Source organism: Phocoena sinus, chromosome 2, assembly GCF_008692025.1.
Source record: "Phocoena sinus isolate mPhoSin1 chromosome 2, mPhoSin1.pri, whole genome shotgun sequence".
Classification (NCBI taxonomy): domain Eukaryota; kingdom Metazoa; phylum Chordata; class Mammalia; order Artiodactyla; family Phocoenidae; genus Phocoena; species Phocoena sinus.
The window spans coordinates 167,414,141-167,431,692 of record NC_045764.1 but is presented as its reverse complement, the minus strand read 5'-3'; the positions used below and the strand labels follow the sequence as shown (position 1 = coordinate 167,431,692).

The 17,552-nt window shown below is 39.9% G+C and overlaps 1 protein-coding gene across 2 annotated transcripts in view; it reads right to left on the bottom strand.

The window, feature by feature from the left end:
• Positions 1-17,552, bottom strand: part of UNC79 (unc-79 homolog, NALCN channel complex subunit) — a 307,052-nt gene that overhangs the window by 137,066 nt on the left and 152,434 nt on the right. For both annotated transcript variants that reach the window (XM_032620585.1, XM_032620578.1), the window contains 3 exons: positions 15,541-15,569; positions 9,869-10,098; positions 7,122-7,293 (listed from right to left, as the gene is read on the bottom strand). In XM_032620585.1, coding sequence (XP_032476476.1) covers positions 7,122-7,293; positions 9,869-10,098; positions 15,541-15,569 — 431 coding nt within the window. The remainder of the gene's footprint in view (positions 1-7,121; positions 7,294-9,868; positions 10,099-15,540; positions 15,570-17,552) is intronic.

The following is a 17,552-nucleotide window of genomic DNA, read 5'->3' as shown; positions in this document are numbered from 1 at the left end:
ATATTTGTTTTTCTCTTTCTGACTTACTTCACTCTGTATGACAGTCTCTAGATCCATCCACGTCTCAACAAATGACCCAATATTGTTCCTTTTTATGGCTGAATAATATTCCATTGTATATATGTACCACATAATCTTTATCCATTCGTCTGTCAATGGGCATTTAGGTTGCTTCCATGACCTGGCTATTGTAAAGAGTGCTGCAATGAACATTGGGGTGCATGTGTCTTTTTGAATTATGGTTTTCTCAGGGTATATGCCCAGTAGTGGGATTGCTGGGTCGTATGGTAGTTCTATTTTTAGTTTTTTAAGGAAGCTCCATACTGTTCTCCATAGTGGCTGCATCAATTTACATTCCCACCAACAGTGCAAGAGGGTTCCCTTTTCCCCACACCCTCTCCAGCACTTTTTGTTTGTAGATTTTCTGATGATGTCCATTCTAACTGGTGTGAGGTGATACCTCATTGTAGTTTTGATTTGCATTTCTCTAATAATTAGTGATGTTAAGCAGCTTTTCATGTGCTTCTTCAGCATCTGTATGTCTTCTTTGGAGAAATGTCTATTTAGGTCTTCTGTCCATTTTTGGATTGGGTTGTTTGTTTTATTAATATTGAGCTGCATAAGCTGTTTATATATTTTGGAGATTAATCCTTTGTCCATTGATTCGTTTGCAAATATATTCTCCCATTCTAAGGGTTTTCTTTTTGTCTTCTTTATGGTTTCCTTTGCTGTGCAAAAGCTTTCAAGTCTCATTAGGTCCCATTTGTTTATTTTTGTTTTTATTTCCATTACTCTAGGAGGTGGATCAAAAAAGATGTTGCTGTGATTTATGTCAGAGTGTTCTTCCTATGTTTTCCTCTAAGAGTTTTATAGTGTCCGGTCTTACATTTAGGTCTCTAATCCATTTTGAGTTTATTTTTGTGTATGGTGTTAGGGAGTGTTCTAATTTCATTCTTTTACATGTAGCTGTCCAGTTTTCCCAGCACCATGTATTGAAGAGGCTGTCTTTTCTCCATTGTATATTCTTGCCTCCTTTATCAAAAATAAGGTGACCATATGTGTGTGGGTTTATCTCTGGGCTTTCTATCCTGTTCCATTGATCTATATTTTTGTTTTTGTGCCAGTACCATATTGTCTTGATTACTGTAGCTTTGTAGTATAGTCTGAAGTCAGGGAGTCTGATTCCTCCAGCTCTGTTTTTTTCCCTCAGGACTGCTTTGTCTATTCGGGGTCTATTGTGTCTCCATACAAATTTTAAGATTTTTGGTTCTAGTTCCATAAAAAATGCCATTGGTAATTTGATAGGGATTGCATTGAATCTGTAGATTGCTTTGGGCAGTAGAGTCATTTTCACAATATTGATTCTTCCAATCCAAGAACATGGTATATCTCTCCAACTGTTGGTATCATCTTTAATTTCTTTCATCAGTGTCTTATAGCTTTCTGCATACAGGTCTTTTTGCTCCCTAGGTAGGTTTATTCCTAGGTATTTTTTTGTTGTTGTTGCAATGGTAAATGGGAGTGTTCCCTTCATTTCTCTTTCAGATTTTTCATTATTAGTGTATAGGAATGCAAGAGATTTCTGTGCATTGATTTTGTATCCTGCAACTTTACCGAATTCATTAGCTCTAGTAGTTTTCTGGTGGCATCTTTAGGGTTCTCTATGTATAGTATCATGTCATCTGCAAACCGTGACAGTTTTACTTCTTCTTTTCCAATTTGTATTCCTTTTATTTCTTTTTCTTCTCTGATTGCCATGGCTAGGACTTCAAAACTATGTTGAATAATAGTGGTGAGAGTGGACACCCTTGTCTTGTTCCTGATCATAGAGGAAATGCTTTCAGTTTTTCACCATTGAGAATGATGTTCGCTGTGGGTTTGTTGTATACGGCCTTTATTATGGTGAGGTAGGTTCCCTCTATGCCCACTTTTTGGAGAGTTTTTATCATAAACGGGTGTTGAATTTTGTCAAAAGCTTTTTCTGCATCTATTGAGATGATCACATGGTTTTTATTCTTCAGTTTGTTAATATGGTTTATCACATTGATTGATTTGTGTATATTGAAGAATCCTTGCATCCCTGGGATAAATCCCACTTGATCATGGTGTGTGATCCTTTTAATGTGTTGCTGGATTCTGTTTGCTAGTATTTTGTTGAGGACTTTTGCATCTATATTCATCAGTGATATTGGTCTGTAATTATCTGTTTTTGAGTACCTTTGTGTGGTTTTGATATCAGGGTGATGGTGGCCTCATAGAGTGAGTTTGGGAGTGTTCCTCCCTCCGCAATTTTTTGCAAGAGTTTGAGAAGGATGGATGGGTGTTAGCTCTTCTCTAAATGTTTGATAGAATTCACCTGTGAACCCATCTGGTCCTGGACTTTTGTTTGTTGGAAGATTTTTAATCACAGTCTCAATTTCATTACTTGTGATTGGTCTGTTCATATTTTCTATTTCTTCCTGGTTCAGTCTTGGAAGGTTATACCTTTCTAAGAATTTGTCCACTTCTTCCAGGTTGTCCATTTTATTAGCATACAGTTGCTTGTAGTAGTCTCTTAGGATGCTTCGTATTTCTGCAGTGTCTGTTGTAACTTTCCTTTTTCATTTCTAATTACATTGCTATGAGTCCTCTCCCTCGTTTTCTTGATGAGTCTCGCTAATGGTTTATCAATTTTGTTTATCTTCTCAAAGAACCCGCTTTTAGTTTTATTGATCTTTGCTATTGTTTTCTTTGTTTCTATTTCATTTATTTCCACTCTGATCTTTATGATTTCTTTCTTTCTGCTAACTTTGGGTTTTGTTTGTTCTTCTTTCTCTAGTTCCTTTAGGTGTAACGTTAGATTGTTTATTTGAGATTTTTCTTGTTTCCTGAGGTAGGCTGGTATAGCTATAAACTTCCCTCTTAGAACTGTTTTTGCCACATCCCGTCGGTTTTGGATCATCGTGTTTTCATTGTCATTTGTCTCTAGGTATTTTTTGATTTCCTCTTTGATTTCTTCAGTGATCTCTTGGTTATTTAGTAATGTATTGTTTAGCCTCCATGTGTTTGTGTTTTTTACTCTTTTTTCCTGTAACTCATTTCTAATCTCATAGTGTTGTAGTCAGAAAAGATGCTTGATATGATTTCAATTTTCTTAAATTTACTGAGGCTTGATTTGTGAACCAAGATGTGATCTATCCTGGAGAATGTTCCGTGCGCACTTGAGAAGAAAGTGTAATCTGCTGTTGTTGGATGGAATGTCCTATAAATGTCAATTAAATCTATCTGGTCTATTGTGTCATTTAAAGCTTCTGTTTCCTTATTTATTTTCATTTTGGATGATCTGTCCATTGGTGTAAGTGAGGTGTTAAAGTCCCCCACTATTATTGTGTTACTGTCGATTTCCTGTGTTATAGCTGTTAGCAGTTGCCTTATGTATTGAGGTGCTCCTATGTTGGGTGCATATATATTTATAATTGTTATATCTTCTTCTTGGATTGATCCCTTGATCATTATGTAGTGTCCTTCCTTGTCTCTTGTAACATTCTTTATTTTAAAGTCTATTTTATCTGATATGAGTATTGCTACTCCAGCTTTCTTTTGGTTTCCATTTGCATGGAATATCTTTTTCCATCCCCTCACTTTCAGTCTGTATGTGTCCCTAGGTCTGAAGTGGGTCTCTTGTAGACAGCATATATATGGGTCTTGTTTTTGTATCCATTCAGCAAGCCTGTGTCCTTTGGTTGGAGCATTTAATCCACTCACATTTAAGGTAATTATCGATATGTGTGTTCCTATGACCATTTTCTTAATTGTTTTGGGTTTGTTTTTGTAGGTCCTTTTCTTCTCTTGTGTTTCCCACTTAGAGAAGTTCCTTTAGCATTTGTTGTAGAGCTGGTTTTGTGGTGCTGAATTCTCTTAGCTTTTGCTTGTCTGTAAAGCTTTTGATTTCTCCATTGAATCTGAATGAGATCCTTGCTGGGTAGAGTAATCTTGGCTGTAGGTTTTTCTCTTTCAACACTTTAAGTATATCATGCCACTCCCTTCTGGCTTGTAGAGTTTCTGCTGAGAAATCAGCTGTTAACCTTATGGGAGTTCCCTTGTATGTTATTTGTCATTTTTCCCTTGCTGCTTTCAATAATTTTTCTTTGTGTTTAATTTTTGTCAGTTTGATTACTATGTGTCTCCGCATGTTTCTCCTTGGGTTTATCCTGTGTGGGACTCTCTGTGCTTCGTGAACTTGGGTGGCTGTTTCCTTTCCCATATTAGGGAAGTTTTCGACTATAATCTCTTCAAATATTTTCTCGGGTCCTTTCTCTCTCTCTTCTCCTTCTGGGACCCCTATAATGCGAATGTTGTTGCGTTGAATGTTGTCCCAGAGGTCTCTTAGGCTGTCTTCATTTCTTTTCATTCTTTTTTCTTTATTCTCTTCCACAGCAGTGAATTCCACCATTCTGTCTTCCAGGTCACTTATCCCTTCTTCTGCCTCAGTTATTCTGCTATTGATTCCTTCTACTGTAGTTTTCATTTCAGTTATTGTATTGTTCATCTCTGTTTGTTTGTTCCTTAATTCTTCTAGGTCTCTGTTAAACATTTCTTGCATCTTCTCGATCTTTGCCTCCATTGTTTTTCCGAGGTCCTGGATCATCTTCACTATCATTATTCTGAATTGTTTTTCTGGAAGGTTGCCCATCTCCACTTCATTTAGTTGTTTTTCTGGGGTTTTATCTTGTTCCTTCATCTGGTACATAGCCCTCTGCCTTTGCATCTTGTCTATCTTTCTGTGAATGTAGTTTTTGTTCCACAGGCTGCAGGATTGTAGTTCTTCTTGCTTCTGCTGTCTGCCCTCTGGTGGATGAGGCTATCTAAGAGGCTTGTGAAAGTTTCCTGATGGGAGGGACTGGTGGTGGGTAGAGCTGACTGTTGCTCTGGTGGGCAGAGCTCAGTAAAACTTTAATCCGTTTGACTGCTGATGGGTGGGGCTGGGTACCCTCCCTGTTGGTTGTTTGGCCTGAGGCAACCCAACACTGGAGTCTACCTGGGCTCTTTGGTGGGGTTAATGGCAGACTCTGGGAGGGCTCACGCCAAGGAGTACTTACCGGAACTTCTGCTGCCAGTGTCCTTGTCCCCATGGTGAGCCACAGCCACCCCCTGCCTCTGCAGGAGACCCTCCAACAGTAGCAGGTAGGTCTGGTTCAGTCTCCTGTGGGGTCACTGCTCCTTCCCCTGGGTCCCGATGCACACACTATTTTGTGTGTGCGCTCCAAGAGTGGAGTCTCTGTTTCCCCCAGTCCTGTTCAAGTCCTGCAATCAAATCCCACTAGCCTTCAAAGTCTGATTCTCTAGGAATTCCTCCTTCTGTTGCTGGACCCCCAGGTTGGGAAGCCTGATGCGGGGCTCAGAACCTTCACTCCAGTGGGTGGACTTCTGTGGTATAAGTGTTCTCCAATCTGTGAGTCACCCACCCAGCAGTTATGGGATTTGATTTTACTGTGATTGCGCCCCTCCTACCGTCTCATTGTGGCTTCTCCTTTGTCTTTGGATGTGGGGTATCTTTTTTGGTGCGTTCCAGTGTCTTCCTCTCAATGACTGTCCAGCAGCTAGTTGTGATTCTGGTGTTCTCGCAAGAGGGAGTGAGAGCATGTCCTTCTACTCCACCATCTTGGTTCTGATCTGTCCAAAGTTTTAAATGTACACTTTCCTTCTGGCTATTAGGAATTGTATGTTAAGAAGTCCAAGACTGGCCTTCAGAAGAAACTGAATCAGGCACTCTCTGCCCCTCAATCAGAGTTTGGGACTAGAGCTGTGTCCCAACCACCTTCTGCTACTGGTTGTTAGCAGTGACTGTGGGCAAGTTGAACTGCCTCTCTGGGCTTCTCTGTCCTCATCAGAAAAATGAAGGGGTAAAATAGGCAGTTTTTAAATTGATGGAGGACCACTTAGCCTGGAAACTGTGTTCTTCTCTACAGAGAGAGATGGACTGTAAGAATTTCCCCTCGAGATTGCACCTCCCTACAAGCTTTTCCCATATAAGAAATCTGTTACATAATCTGCAGTAGATACTTTAAACAAGTTAAGTCTACAAAGTGAAATTTCATAAATATCTTCAGTAAAAAATAATCTATATATATTTCAGTTCTAAAATGATCAGATTTAGCCAAGAATTTCCTATCAGTAATAACTCTGAAACATTAGAGCCCCCCCCCAGTTCACGATATTATAAATAGACTTTCCAAAACTGCTCATCACTTAGTAATTCAATCATTCTGAAATAATCTCTTATTAAGCACTGAAGAAGCATTCAAGAATATAAAAAAATAAGTAAAACACTATCTCTGCCTTCAGGAGTTCACAATAGTAGTCAGTATGTCATTAGATAATAAGTTCTAGCAGCAAGACATGCGAAATCAACAATTAAACTGCAATTTGGCAAAACAAAACAAAGCAAAACAAAACCAAAAAAATGTGTGAAAGCATAAAAGAGATGTATCACTTTGGAGACTTAGCCCATGTCTCCAATGGACAAAAACAAAAGTCTGCTTTTCTGCAGAACTGGCAAATTCAGCATGCTTGGAACTTTGGATCTGTATGTTTGATCTTTCCTAAATGAATACTGCAGTTGAATCAGTCAATAGCAATCAAATTCCTTGCATTGGTTTGGCTATAATTTTTCTGGCTGTGTTGCAGACTTGCCATAAATACACAAAAAGCTCCACAGAGACTGAACTTTCAAGCAAACTTTCATGTCGATCAGATGAATGATCTGTAAATTATATTGAATCCAATATTTCACAATATACCCTAGCAACTTTCCCACTTGCTTATTGCCAAACTGTGCATTTCCAACAGTTTAGGGTCTGGCACAGTAGGTTCAACACCTGGCTATTCATTAGAATCAACTAGGGAGCTTTTTAAAAAGTTCCCAAGATTCTGGGGTGGAATCTGGGCAATGGCATTTTTTAAAAGCCTTCCCAGGTAAATCCAATGTGCAGTTACTGTCCTAGAGTATAGAGTCCCTATGCTAAGTTTAATTTTTCACTATTTACTATTTACTTCATTAAAAAGAACAGAAGAAATTCCTCATCAGCGCAATGTTGGAATGAAACATAAGAAAGCAGAGAAGAGTTAACTTCTTTTCTTACTAAGAACCATATCCCAAATTGACTGAGTAGCCGCTGGTCGTGTTTATCATCATCTTTGTTGTCAAAGTCAGCGTGATCCAGGGAATGGTGGGAGGAGGAGAGGCCCAGCTGCCGCCGGCGATTGAGCTCATGTTCCCGCTGCTCAGCATGGAACTCGGCTTCTTTCAACAAGCTGCCAAAGGGGAGAGATTTCAAGTTAGACTGCCAAAAAACACATTCGAGATTATGACCTATTCAGAGCAATTACTTCATGAGTACTCAAGCATCACTCATTGCTCTCCTTTAAATGGGAAGGAGCCTAATTTCCTTACTATTTTCTACTCCATCCCCATTTCAAAGATGAACAAACTGAGACACAAAGAGGCTACTTCCTCCAATCAATTAGAATCAAGCAGAACTGATGCCTTCTGGCTTCTAGTTCACCAACCATCCCACTATATGTCAATGCTTCTCCTATATCTAATATGAAGCTGTGTGGACATCAAATGCATAATACAAGGAAAGACTGAGGAACTGGTACCCAGATGGAAAACTATTTAATATCTAGTATTCAAAGACCTGACAGTGAGCAACGAAGATTCCTTTTTCACTTGCTAAGCAAATGACAATTTAAAAACATAATACCCAATGTTGGCAAGGGTTTAGCAAAAACTATCAGTTTCATACAGTGATGTATGAAATTCACATACACTCTTTGAAAATCAGTTTGGTAATGTATCAAGCACCATTAAAATATTCAGACCCTTTGACCCAGTCAACCACATCTGGTCATCTACCCTAAGAAAAAATATATACGAACAGCACTATACACAAAAATAGTTATCAGAGTTATTTTTTTTTTTTTTTTTTTTTTTTTTGTGGTACACGGGCCTCTCACTGCTGTGGCCTCTCCCGTTGCGGAGCACAGGCTCCGGACGCGCAGGCCCAGCGGCCATGGCTCACGGGCCTAGCCGCTCCGCGGCATGTGGGATCTTCCCGGACCGGGACACGAACCCGTGTCTCCTGCATCGGCAGGCGGACTCTCAACCACTGCGCCACCAGGGAAGCCCCAGAGTTATTTTTAACAGTAAAAAACAAAAAGGAAGAAACTGAAATATCTACTGGTGGAGGAAAATAAGCTAGATAAATATTATGTAGGCACTAAAAAGGATAAATGTGGAAACTACACAACATGAAAAAGAGCTAATGGTATAAGGTTACATCAGAAAGAATGTGGATACACTGTGATTACAGTTATATAAATAAAATATGCATTTGAATAAACCTAGAAGAACATGTGCAAAAGTGATGATGACGACAGCAGTATGGTTGATTTTTTTTTTCTATTTCCAAACTTTCTGTAATGTTTTATTTAGCAAACATTTACTGCACTTCTACATGTATCAGCCACTGGGATAAGAGAAACAGAAGACTTAGTCCCTAGCTTTAAAACTTGCATTCTGGGGCTTCCCTGGTGGTGCAGTGGTTGAGAATCTGCCTGCTAATGCAGGGGACACGGGTTCGAGCCCTGGTCTGGGAGGATCCCACATGCCGTGGAGCAACTGGGCCCGTGAGCCACAACTACTGAGCCTGCGCATCTGGAGCCTGTGCTCCGCTGCAAGAGAGGCCACGATAGTGAGGCCCGCGCACCGCGATGAAGAGTGGCCCCCACTTGCCACAACTAGAGAAAGCCCTCGCACAGAAACGAAGACCCAACACAGCAAAAATAAATAAATTAATTAATAAACTCCTACCCCCAACATCTAAAAAAACTTGCATTCTAGTATTTTTTCTTAATTTTTAAAAGTCTTGCCTCAGTGAATATTATACAAAAAGAGAACAAATCTAGAGGTTATCACTTCTAAAGCTTCCTTTTTTTGTGTGTGACAGAAGGAGAAAAAGCCAGAAGCCTGCAGGATCAGGCCCCCGCCTTACTCCACAGCCTTCTGGTTTACTCCAGTACCGAATTATCTAGAGCTCTCCCATCCTTCACTGCTATCAGTCAGGTCTGGGACAGCCTTATTCCCACCTCTCACTCTGACTGGCGCCTCCACTTCATTCCCCTAAGACCCCCTACTCTGTGCTGTCATTGTGCTCACCACACTGGATTGCAATTTCTTTCTTCTGTTTTTATAGTCCCTACATGGGTAACTTGAAAGCAGAGGTTACATTTTACTCTCTTCTGTCTTCCAAGTGTCTGATACATGCCTGGCACATAACTGGCATTAGATAAAAATATTTGTTGAATGAATGAATTAAAACATCGTCATTGCAACATTGTGGAAGTTGAGCTGCCTGGCTGAGGGCACTTGAAGTTGAATTAAATTTGCACATCTCGGACTTCCCTGGTGGCGCACTAGTTAAGAATCCGCCTGCCAATGCAGGGGACGTGGGTTCAAGCCCTGGTCCGGGAAAATCCCTACATGCCGCAGAGCCACTGTGCCCGTGTGCCACAACTACCGAGCCAGCGCTCTAGAGCCGGCGTGCCACAACTACTGAAGCCCACGCGCCTAGAGCCCGTGCTCCGCCACAAGAGAAGCCACCGCAGTGAGAAGCCCGCACACCGCAACGCAGAGTAGCCCCTGCTCGCCGCAACTAGAGAAAGCCCGCGTGCAGTAGCAAAGACCAATGCAGCCAAAAATAAATAATAAATAAATAAATAATTTTTAAAATAAAAATAAATAAATAAATTTGCACATCTCAATGTGAACAGGGTGGCTCAAAGCAAAGGCAGTGTTTTCAGGGTAAGTTTCTGATGACGCTGTTACCTAATCACCGCCTCCACGGCGCAGACAAGTTCCTCGGCACCACATTCTCGAGTGTTGATGGGTGGAGGGGAGGTCTGATAGAGGTGGGTCTCCGAGGCAGCTCCCAGTTCGTTACTGTGATGATTTGAGTGGCATCTTTTGCAGTACCGAACAGGCCTGTTTCCATGACGACCACAACACCCTGCTGAAAAGCAGGTGACAACAGCTCTTCTAACGTGGGAACTGCAGTTCTAGAAGAAAAAGAGCGAAATCAATTAAAAGTCACCACTGAGGTAAATTTGGCTACTAATTGGAACAAATGGAAACTTAAAGGGCCACTGGAAGTGGCAGCACATTTCTGAAGTGCCACTAGTTTCCAAAATGCAGGTCATCTCTAACCAGTGAGATTTCAGCTATAGTTAAAAATAAAGGTGAGAAGCGGTTTCTATTAGTGTGAGTGGTAGAAACGTTCTAAATATGAGTGAAACTGTTGAAAAGTCCTCTGTAAAGTGACCTCAGCCATGGGGCATGGGGGTCTTCCTGGATTATTTCAAGTTAGCATTTCAAGAGTTTTCAGCAGAAATATGAAAAAAAAGTAAAACTGTGGTCCAGAGAGAGTGCATCACAGCACATCAGAGTCGGAAACAAACAATTTTAACCCCTAAAATAAACTTTCAAAATTATTTTATCCACCACCTAAAGAGCCGATTTCCACTGCAGCTCATCTGTCCTTGGTGCATTCAAGGACAGGCAGGGAGCTGTGCTGCACCGAGCTGATGACCCCAAAGCTGGCCTGTCCATCCCCACTGGCACTCTTTCTATCAAGACCTAAAGAATATGTCAGTGGACACCACAGGAACATCAAAACACAGCAAGAACCATTCACAGACTCAGCGGCTGACATCAACTAGAGGAAAGGAGTCAACAGATGAAGTGAGAAAAGTGGTGCAGTATAAGAGAGATTCTGAAGCTCAGGGGGGTTTATTATCAGAGCTGCCCTGACAAGAAGCAGGGGAGAAAGGCAGCGCCCACATAATGCAATTTGAGGAGCAATCAGGAAATATCCCTGACCTCTGCACAAAACTGTGCCCAAGCCTTTTAGAGATGTCACCACCACATAATCAATGTCTTGGTGTCAAGAGAGCATTTCAGTCTTTCAATAGAGCTTATTAAGATGGAACATACAGAAAAAGAATGAATATATGTATATGTGTAACTGAATCACTTTGCTGTACATCTGAAACTAACACAACATTGTAAATCAACTATAATCCAATAAAATTTTTTAAAAGATGGAATATAATAGGGGAAATAATATCCTAAGCCATCATGAACTCAGGGCTTGAGGAAGACTGAAAACCTTCCATGACAGATATCTTGCGAAGTGCGGAGACAGAAGAAGGAAAAAGGCAAGTACAAAACCTATATCCAAACATTGACAATGTATTGAATTGCCTATCGGAACAACCATCTCAAAGTAAGGCTTGTTCCACTTCGATTTTAGCACAAGCCTTTGGATACGAGTGCTGGGAAATCTCATTTTCTGAACAGGACCCAGGTCAATAAATCATAAAAGCAAGTTTAAATTTTTTATGATCTTTTTTCCCTTTTATTAACAAGTTTTTAAAAATTATTTGTTAAAATACAGTGTGCTTCCTCTGCATCTGAAGCCCAGGTCTTCTTCAGCATCCAAGTCGGCCCTGACTTCTCCAAGTGAGGTGTCTTTCCTGCTTTGTGCTTTTTCTTTCTCTTTCACTTACTAAATTTCATTCTGGAAGCACATGAATCCTTACTGGTTTGGGGCTTCTCCAAACCAAACCAAACCAAACCCAACCACATCACTAGCAGGGTGGGTTATATCGGAGTACATTGTTAGTGTTTATTTCTTCCTTTCAGTTATAGTTAGTCTTTGTTCCTCTGGGATTCCCACTGTTACATAAACAATAGGATGTGGATATGGGTTTAGTGGGTAGTTATTAGCTATAATAAAGTCCCAACGTTTAAGGCCTGCAATTTCCAATCCTATTTTCTGGTCACAAATTATTTACATTCTTCCCACATGCAAATTCCTGGCTGGAGGTCCAAGGTCTTCTTGTCTAAATTAAGTCCAGCTGTGGGTGAGGCTCTTTTGGTTTAGTTCCTCAGATATGCTTTCATGAGCCTTGAATCTGGATGGGCTGTGGCTGCTTCAACCAAGAGAGCACGGCAGAAGTGATACTCACAGGACTCCCAAGGCAAATTCTAAAAGGACATGCAGCTTCCAACTTGCTGTCTTAGAATATTCTCTCTTCAGAAGCTTCCTCATCAGGATACTCTTAGAACTGTGCCATGGTCAAGGCACATGGAGAGGCAATGTGTAAGTCTCTACTCTAAGCCCAGCCTTCAAGTCACCCCATCCCAGAGCCCAAACATACGATCTAGATGTCTCTAGGTAATTCCAGCCCCTAACTAGTCAAGTTAGTCTTCCCAGATGAGGCCCCAAACATCATCAAGCAGAGATAGGCTGTGGAGTGTGTCCTGTCCAAACCCCTGACCCTCAGAATCTGTAAGCATTATTAAATAGTTGTTGTTTCATGCTGCTACATTTTGAGTGATTTCTTAGGTAGTATCTGGACATACTGTGTATGTTAGTATCTGGAATATCAACTAAAAGTCAACCTGCCTTATCCCATGTGCCATCAATTCTAAATAATATCAGCAATAAAATACTTTGCCCCTAAATAACCTTTGGATGGTCAAAGTTCTAAACAGTTGCTGTGGTTCCTACTAAGTTTTAATAATATATTTCCAAGCCACAATCAGTCCTAAACCCTGTGGACTCAGCTACATGCATGCATTTCAAAAGTAAATTAGAGAGATTTCCCTTAGGTTCAGATTCAGCTGGGCATGTTTTCAAAGGTTCGCTCTAGCCACTCTGTTTCACTGCTTTGAATTTTAAACATAAATAAATAATTCCAAGCGGTCTCACAGAACAGCAGAATTGAAATAAAGCATCTGTCTCTTGATGCTTATTTGATACAATTTTTTAATTTATTTTTTTACTGAAGTATAGCTGATTTACAATGTTGTATTTGATACAATCTTGATGTTTATCTCAAACCTACTATTCAACTGTAGGAATATGTAGTACTGAATATGTAGTACTGAAAGACACAAACTTTGCCCAAAGCAAGCTCAAACAATTCTGATCTATTAGGAACTTAAGGAAAGTTCTCCAAATTAACTTTCATATAAAACACAACATTTATTAAAGGATAAGTAATAAAAATGTGCTAATTTTAACCTTATTACTGAAAATAATTTTGTCATATAAAGGAGGGGAGTGTTAAAAAATGATCCACCCTGGGTGCCAAGTATGTTACGTATACCACCAGAGCCAGGAAATGCCAATTTAGAAATAAAACTGTTTCTCATCCTAGTCTCTCCAGCTTGTAAAAGATTCTCAAAGTAGGAAATAGCCTCGGAATAAAAATGAAATCAAAAGTATGCTGAATGACTATATGATCCCTTGTTAAAACTTCAGAAAGCTATATAAGGCGATGCCCAGTTGAGCCTTTCAGCTAGAACAGGGCTTCTAATAATATTAAGGGCTGAAATGCCCAAAGTATAGAAGGCATTTCTATACTCAAAAAGAATTATAGATGTGCCTTTGAGGGCACTGAACCCCAATTAGATTCACTGAAAATCCACAAAGTTTTAAAGAGAGGCATACTAGCAAAAGTACCACCAGCAGACCAAACGGGACAGACACAGTTCAACACGAAAAGAGGACTATGGAACCCCAACTTCTACATACAGGAAGCAGACTGAGAGGGTTACTCAGCTGCAACATGGGCCATTTCTTATTATAAAGGAAAGATGTCTTAAAGAGTGGAGCAAAGATCCCAGGAAAGAAATGACTTAGGAAACTATTCCCAGGAAGCAAAATCAGATCCTAATCAAGGCATATTTGCTATTCCTTAAAGACAGAGGAACTGTTGACATGTTCCTGGCTGGAGCTGCTATTGACTAGTAACAGCTATCTGCGTCCCCTTCCTCTTTCTGAACAGAGGTCTATTGCTGTTATCCAATCCCTGTCTCGCATTTTGTGTTGGGTATGTAACTTGCCTTTTTAGTTCACAGGTCTCTGGTTCAAGAAAATTCGTACCCGAGGGGTTTCATCAGTGACCAGACCAGATGCAGATCATAAGACAATGGACTTTAAGCCTGAAGCCATAAATGGGTAAGACTTTTGGAGGTCTTATAAGGTGCTGAGAGTATTTGGTACATGGAAAGAATGTAAGTAACGATGCCCAGAGGGTAGATTGTGGTACATTAAATATGACCACAAAATTCTTGCTGCTCCTTCTATAAAGAGGAGGAGTCTATTTCCCCACTCCTTGAAACTGAGCTGTCCTTTGGCCAATGGAATGCAGCAGAAGTGATGCTGTGTTAGAATAAAAGGTATGATACAAACTATGATTTAGAAATTAGTAATGAGTGTTCTTCTTTCTAGAGTATAATTCTTGGAAACGCAGCATCGTAAATGTGATAAAACATAACATTGAACATTGTAAAAAAAAAAAAAAAAAAGAAGTGATGCTGTGACTACTGAGCTTCAGGCTCAAAAGGCCTTGCAACCTCCTCTCTCGTTTTCTCAGAACACTGATACCTTGTGAACAAATCCAGCCTAGCCTCCTGGAAGATGAGACACCTAATGGAAAGAGGGAGGGCCAGACACCCCTGTCATCCCAACCATTCCAGCCATCCCAGCTGAGGCCCCAGACATGGGAGTAAAGTCAGCTGGGCCCAACCAGTTGCCAGCAAAGCCACTAACTGACTGCAAATATCAATACATGAGTGAGCCTGGAGGAGTTTATCAAGAGAACTACCCAGGCGAGCACCACAGCCGATCCACAGCACTGTGAGCAAACACATGTTTGTTAGTCATTAGCCAGTACAGTTTAGGAGGGTTTATTAGGTGGCAACAGATAACTGAAACAGCCCTCCAAAGGTATCCACTCATAAACAGCTCCCAAAAAGTGTAAATGACTTGTACATAGTCTCATAGCTAGGTGGGAATAGAGCCGACCAGGACCCAAGTATCACAACCAACTAGTGCAAAGTCCTTTGTATCACACCATACTATCTTCTCTTGTACTTTTCAACAACTGGAGCAAGAAAAGAAGATGGAAATGGCTTAGGGAAACTGTCATGAACAGTGGCTGTTCAAAAGTGGAATCGTTAACTAGAGATATCATTCAACTTACATATAAATTAATATTTTCCATATATACTTGGTCTGGGTATGTTTCTGACACACACATATTGGACTATTTGCATTCCACTTCCAAACAATAAAGACTTTTAGCAAACACGATCAGCCTTTACCAAAGTTAAAAGTTGCATGTATTGCATTGTCACTCAAACCTTTTTGTATTTAGACTTCTATCCCAGAGTTACACATATGCTTTTATTTCAGATTACTTTTCAGAAACACTGTGCATAGATGGGTAAGCAAAAGCAGAAATGTAAATAGAGACCATCCAGACACAGCAATCTTGCATGCTGAATTATTTCCTTTCCCCCTTCACAAATACAGTGACATGTACACACTGGGAAACCATGGTGCAGAAATGAGGCAGATGTCAATGAATGAATTTACATACAAACACAGCAAATCATGCCCCACCACACAGATGGTTTGCTCTTACCTTCTTCTGACATATAGCAGATATTTCAGCTGTAAGGGGAAGGTACACAAAATATCAACAAAGAAAGAGAGCCCGTTTTAAATAAGGGCAGCCACCAAGGTGAGCAAAAAACAAGCTTAGTAACACAACCTCCAGACTTGGCCAAAACAGCTTCTCCCTTCTCTCATAAACTGTCATCTAGTTATGTTTAATGAGGTTAAAATTACCTGTGGTATGTTTAATGAGGCTGCAAATATTTTCACCTATCCTTAGAAATAATTCAATCTTCTCAGACATGACTTAGAATTCAGATCAAATAACTTTAACCTCACCCCCTCATTTGACAGAGAACAAAATTGAGGGTTACATGGCTTCTTCAGAGTCACACAGGCCATCAATGGTACAGGCCAATCTGCAGCAAATGTCCCTGGATTCCCTGTCTACTGTTCTTCCATTATGCTATGACACTGAGTTGACGTGATATGCTTAGGGTTTCACCATGGAGATGATTTGCTATATCAGAACTACAGAAAAAAACTTAACAACTTGGATGAATTAGACTCAAACTATCAACTTACATCAGTCCTTAACTAGTGCAAAACCAGCTGCAGGCTTATTTAAGAGAAAGCAATTTCAAACCCATGGATTGGCCAGCTGGAGTAAGGCTGTCAAATTACTTTAGTACTTCAGGATTGACTTTAATAAATGGATAAAAACTCTTTTTAGTGGGCATACCAATTATTTCCATGAAAACTGATGCTTGAGAGTAATTGAAAATAATTTTTCCAAGAATCTGTTAACATTTCCCATGAAATAGTAAGTGCTCAAAAAATAGACTAAATGCCTATGTCACAATTTATTTAAAAGATCAAAGATAAATGTCTCCCAAACTCTGTCTGGAAATTATGAATTAGCGGATGTCAAATCAATGAAATTAACAACTCAGTTGTTAAAACTGATTTTGTATAATTAATAGTTATTTAACAGTTTGATATCTTGGAGTAAGTTATCTTAACCTGAGGTTAATGGGTCACATCTCTGGATAAATAATGAAAAGTTATTATCAGTTTTCTTCCACAGACGAATATCATCTGCAGATCATGGCCAGAATTCAGCAACATATATGAAATTTAAAACACAGTTTAGAACCTGACTATGGGTTTTACCTCGGAGCACTGGAAGTTCACTAATTTAAGGGGGAAAAAAGGTTACCTTTACCCATATAAGCCCAAATCTTTTTACAGATATTCTTGTATAAAATTTTTTAATGTCTCTTTAAAGGATATAGAGGCTGACATTATTGACCCATTTTACAGATGCAGAGCACTCACTATTTATTTCTTCAGGTTGAGATAACCTAATATTAAGAGACTACAAAGAAGGAGTGTGATTATCATCGGGCAAAGACAGACCTTTAGTTTTGAAAAAAGTGTTAACCGAATTTAGTTAACATGAGGTTTTTACATTTCTTTTTAAGTGAGGCCTTTCATAAAAATTCTTTTAGTATCTACCTCTGAAGTTATAGATCAAGTTCTTCCTGGGTGCCTGATCTGTGCTCAGTATGCCCCCAGCTTTTTCCACTTTTCCTCTTTCCTCTGCTAAGTATTTTTCCTGGTCATTTCATCCTGCAATTAGGTGGCTGGAATACCTGCTTCCCCATGTGTAGGGAAACACTCTGTCTGCAACCTGCCAACTTAACAGGCACAGCCTTCAGAACTCTAGCAAACTGCAAGCGTTACGATCTCGTCTTTTCACTGAGATGGGTCAGACATATTTATCCCCATTTTACTGAAGGGGAAACTGACTCTCAGAACGATTAAATAATTTTCCCTAAAAACACAGAGCTGGTAACCGTGGCAGGAGAAAGACCCATTATTTATGCTCTTCTCACTGATGTTCCTTATTTCCTTTCTGACTTGCTCAGCAAACGTATCACTGGCAACACCTGTTATATACACAGAAAACCCCTTAAGGCAGAATCCAGCTTTGGTCATGCAGAATCCTAATTCCAACACCTACCTCTAATTATGGTG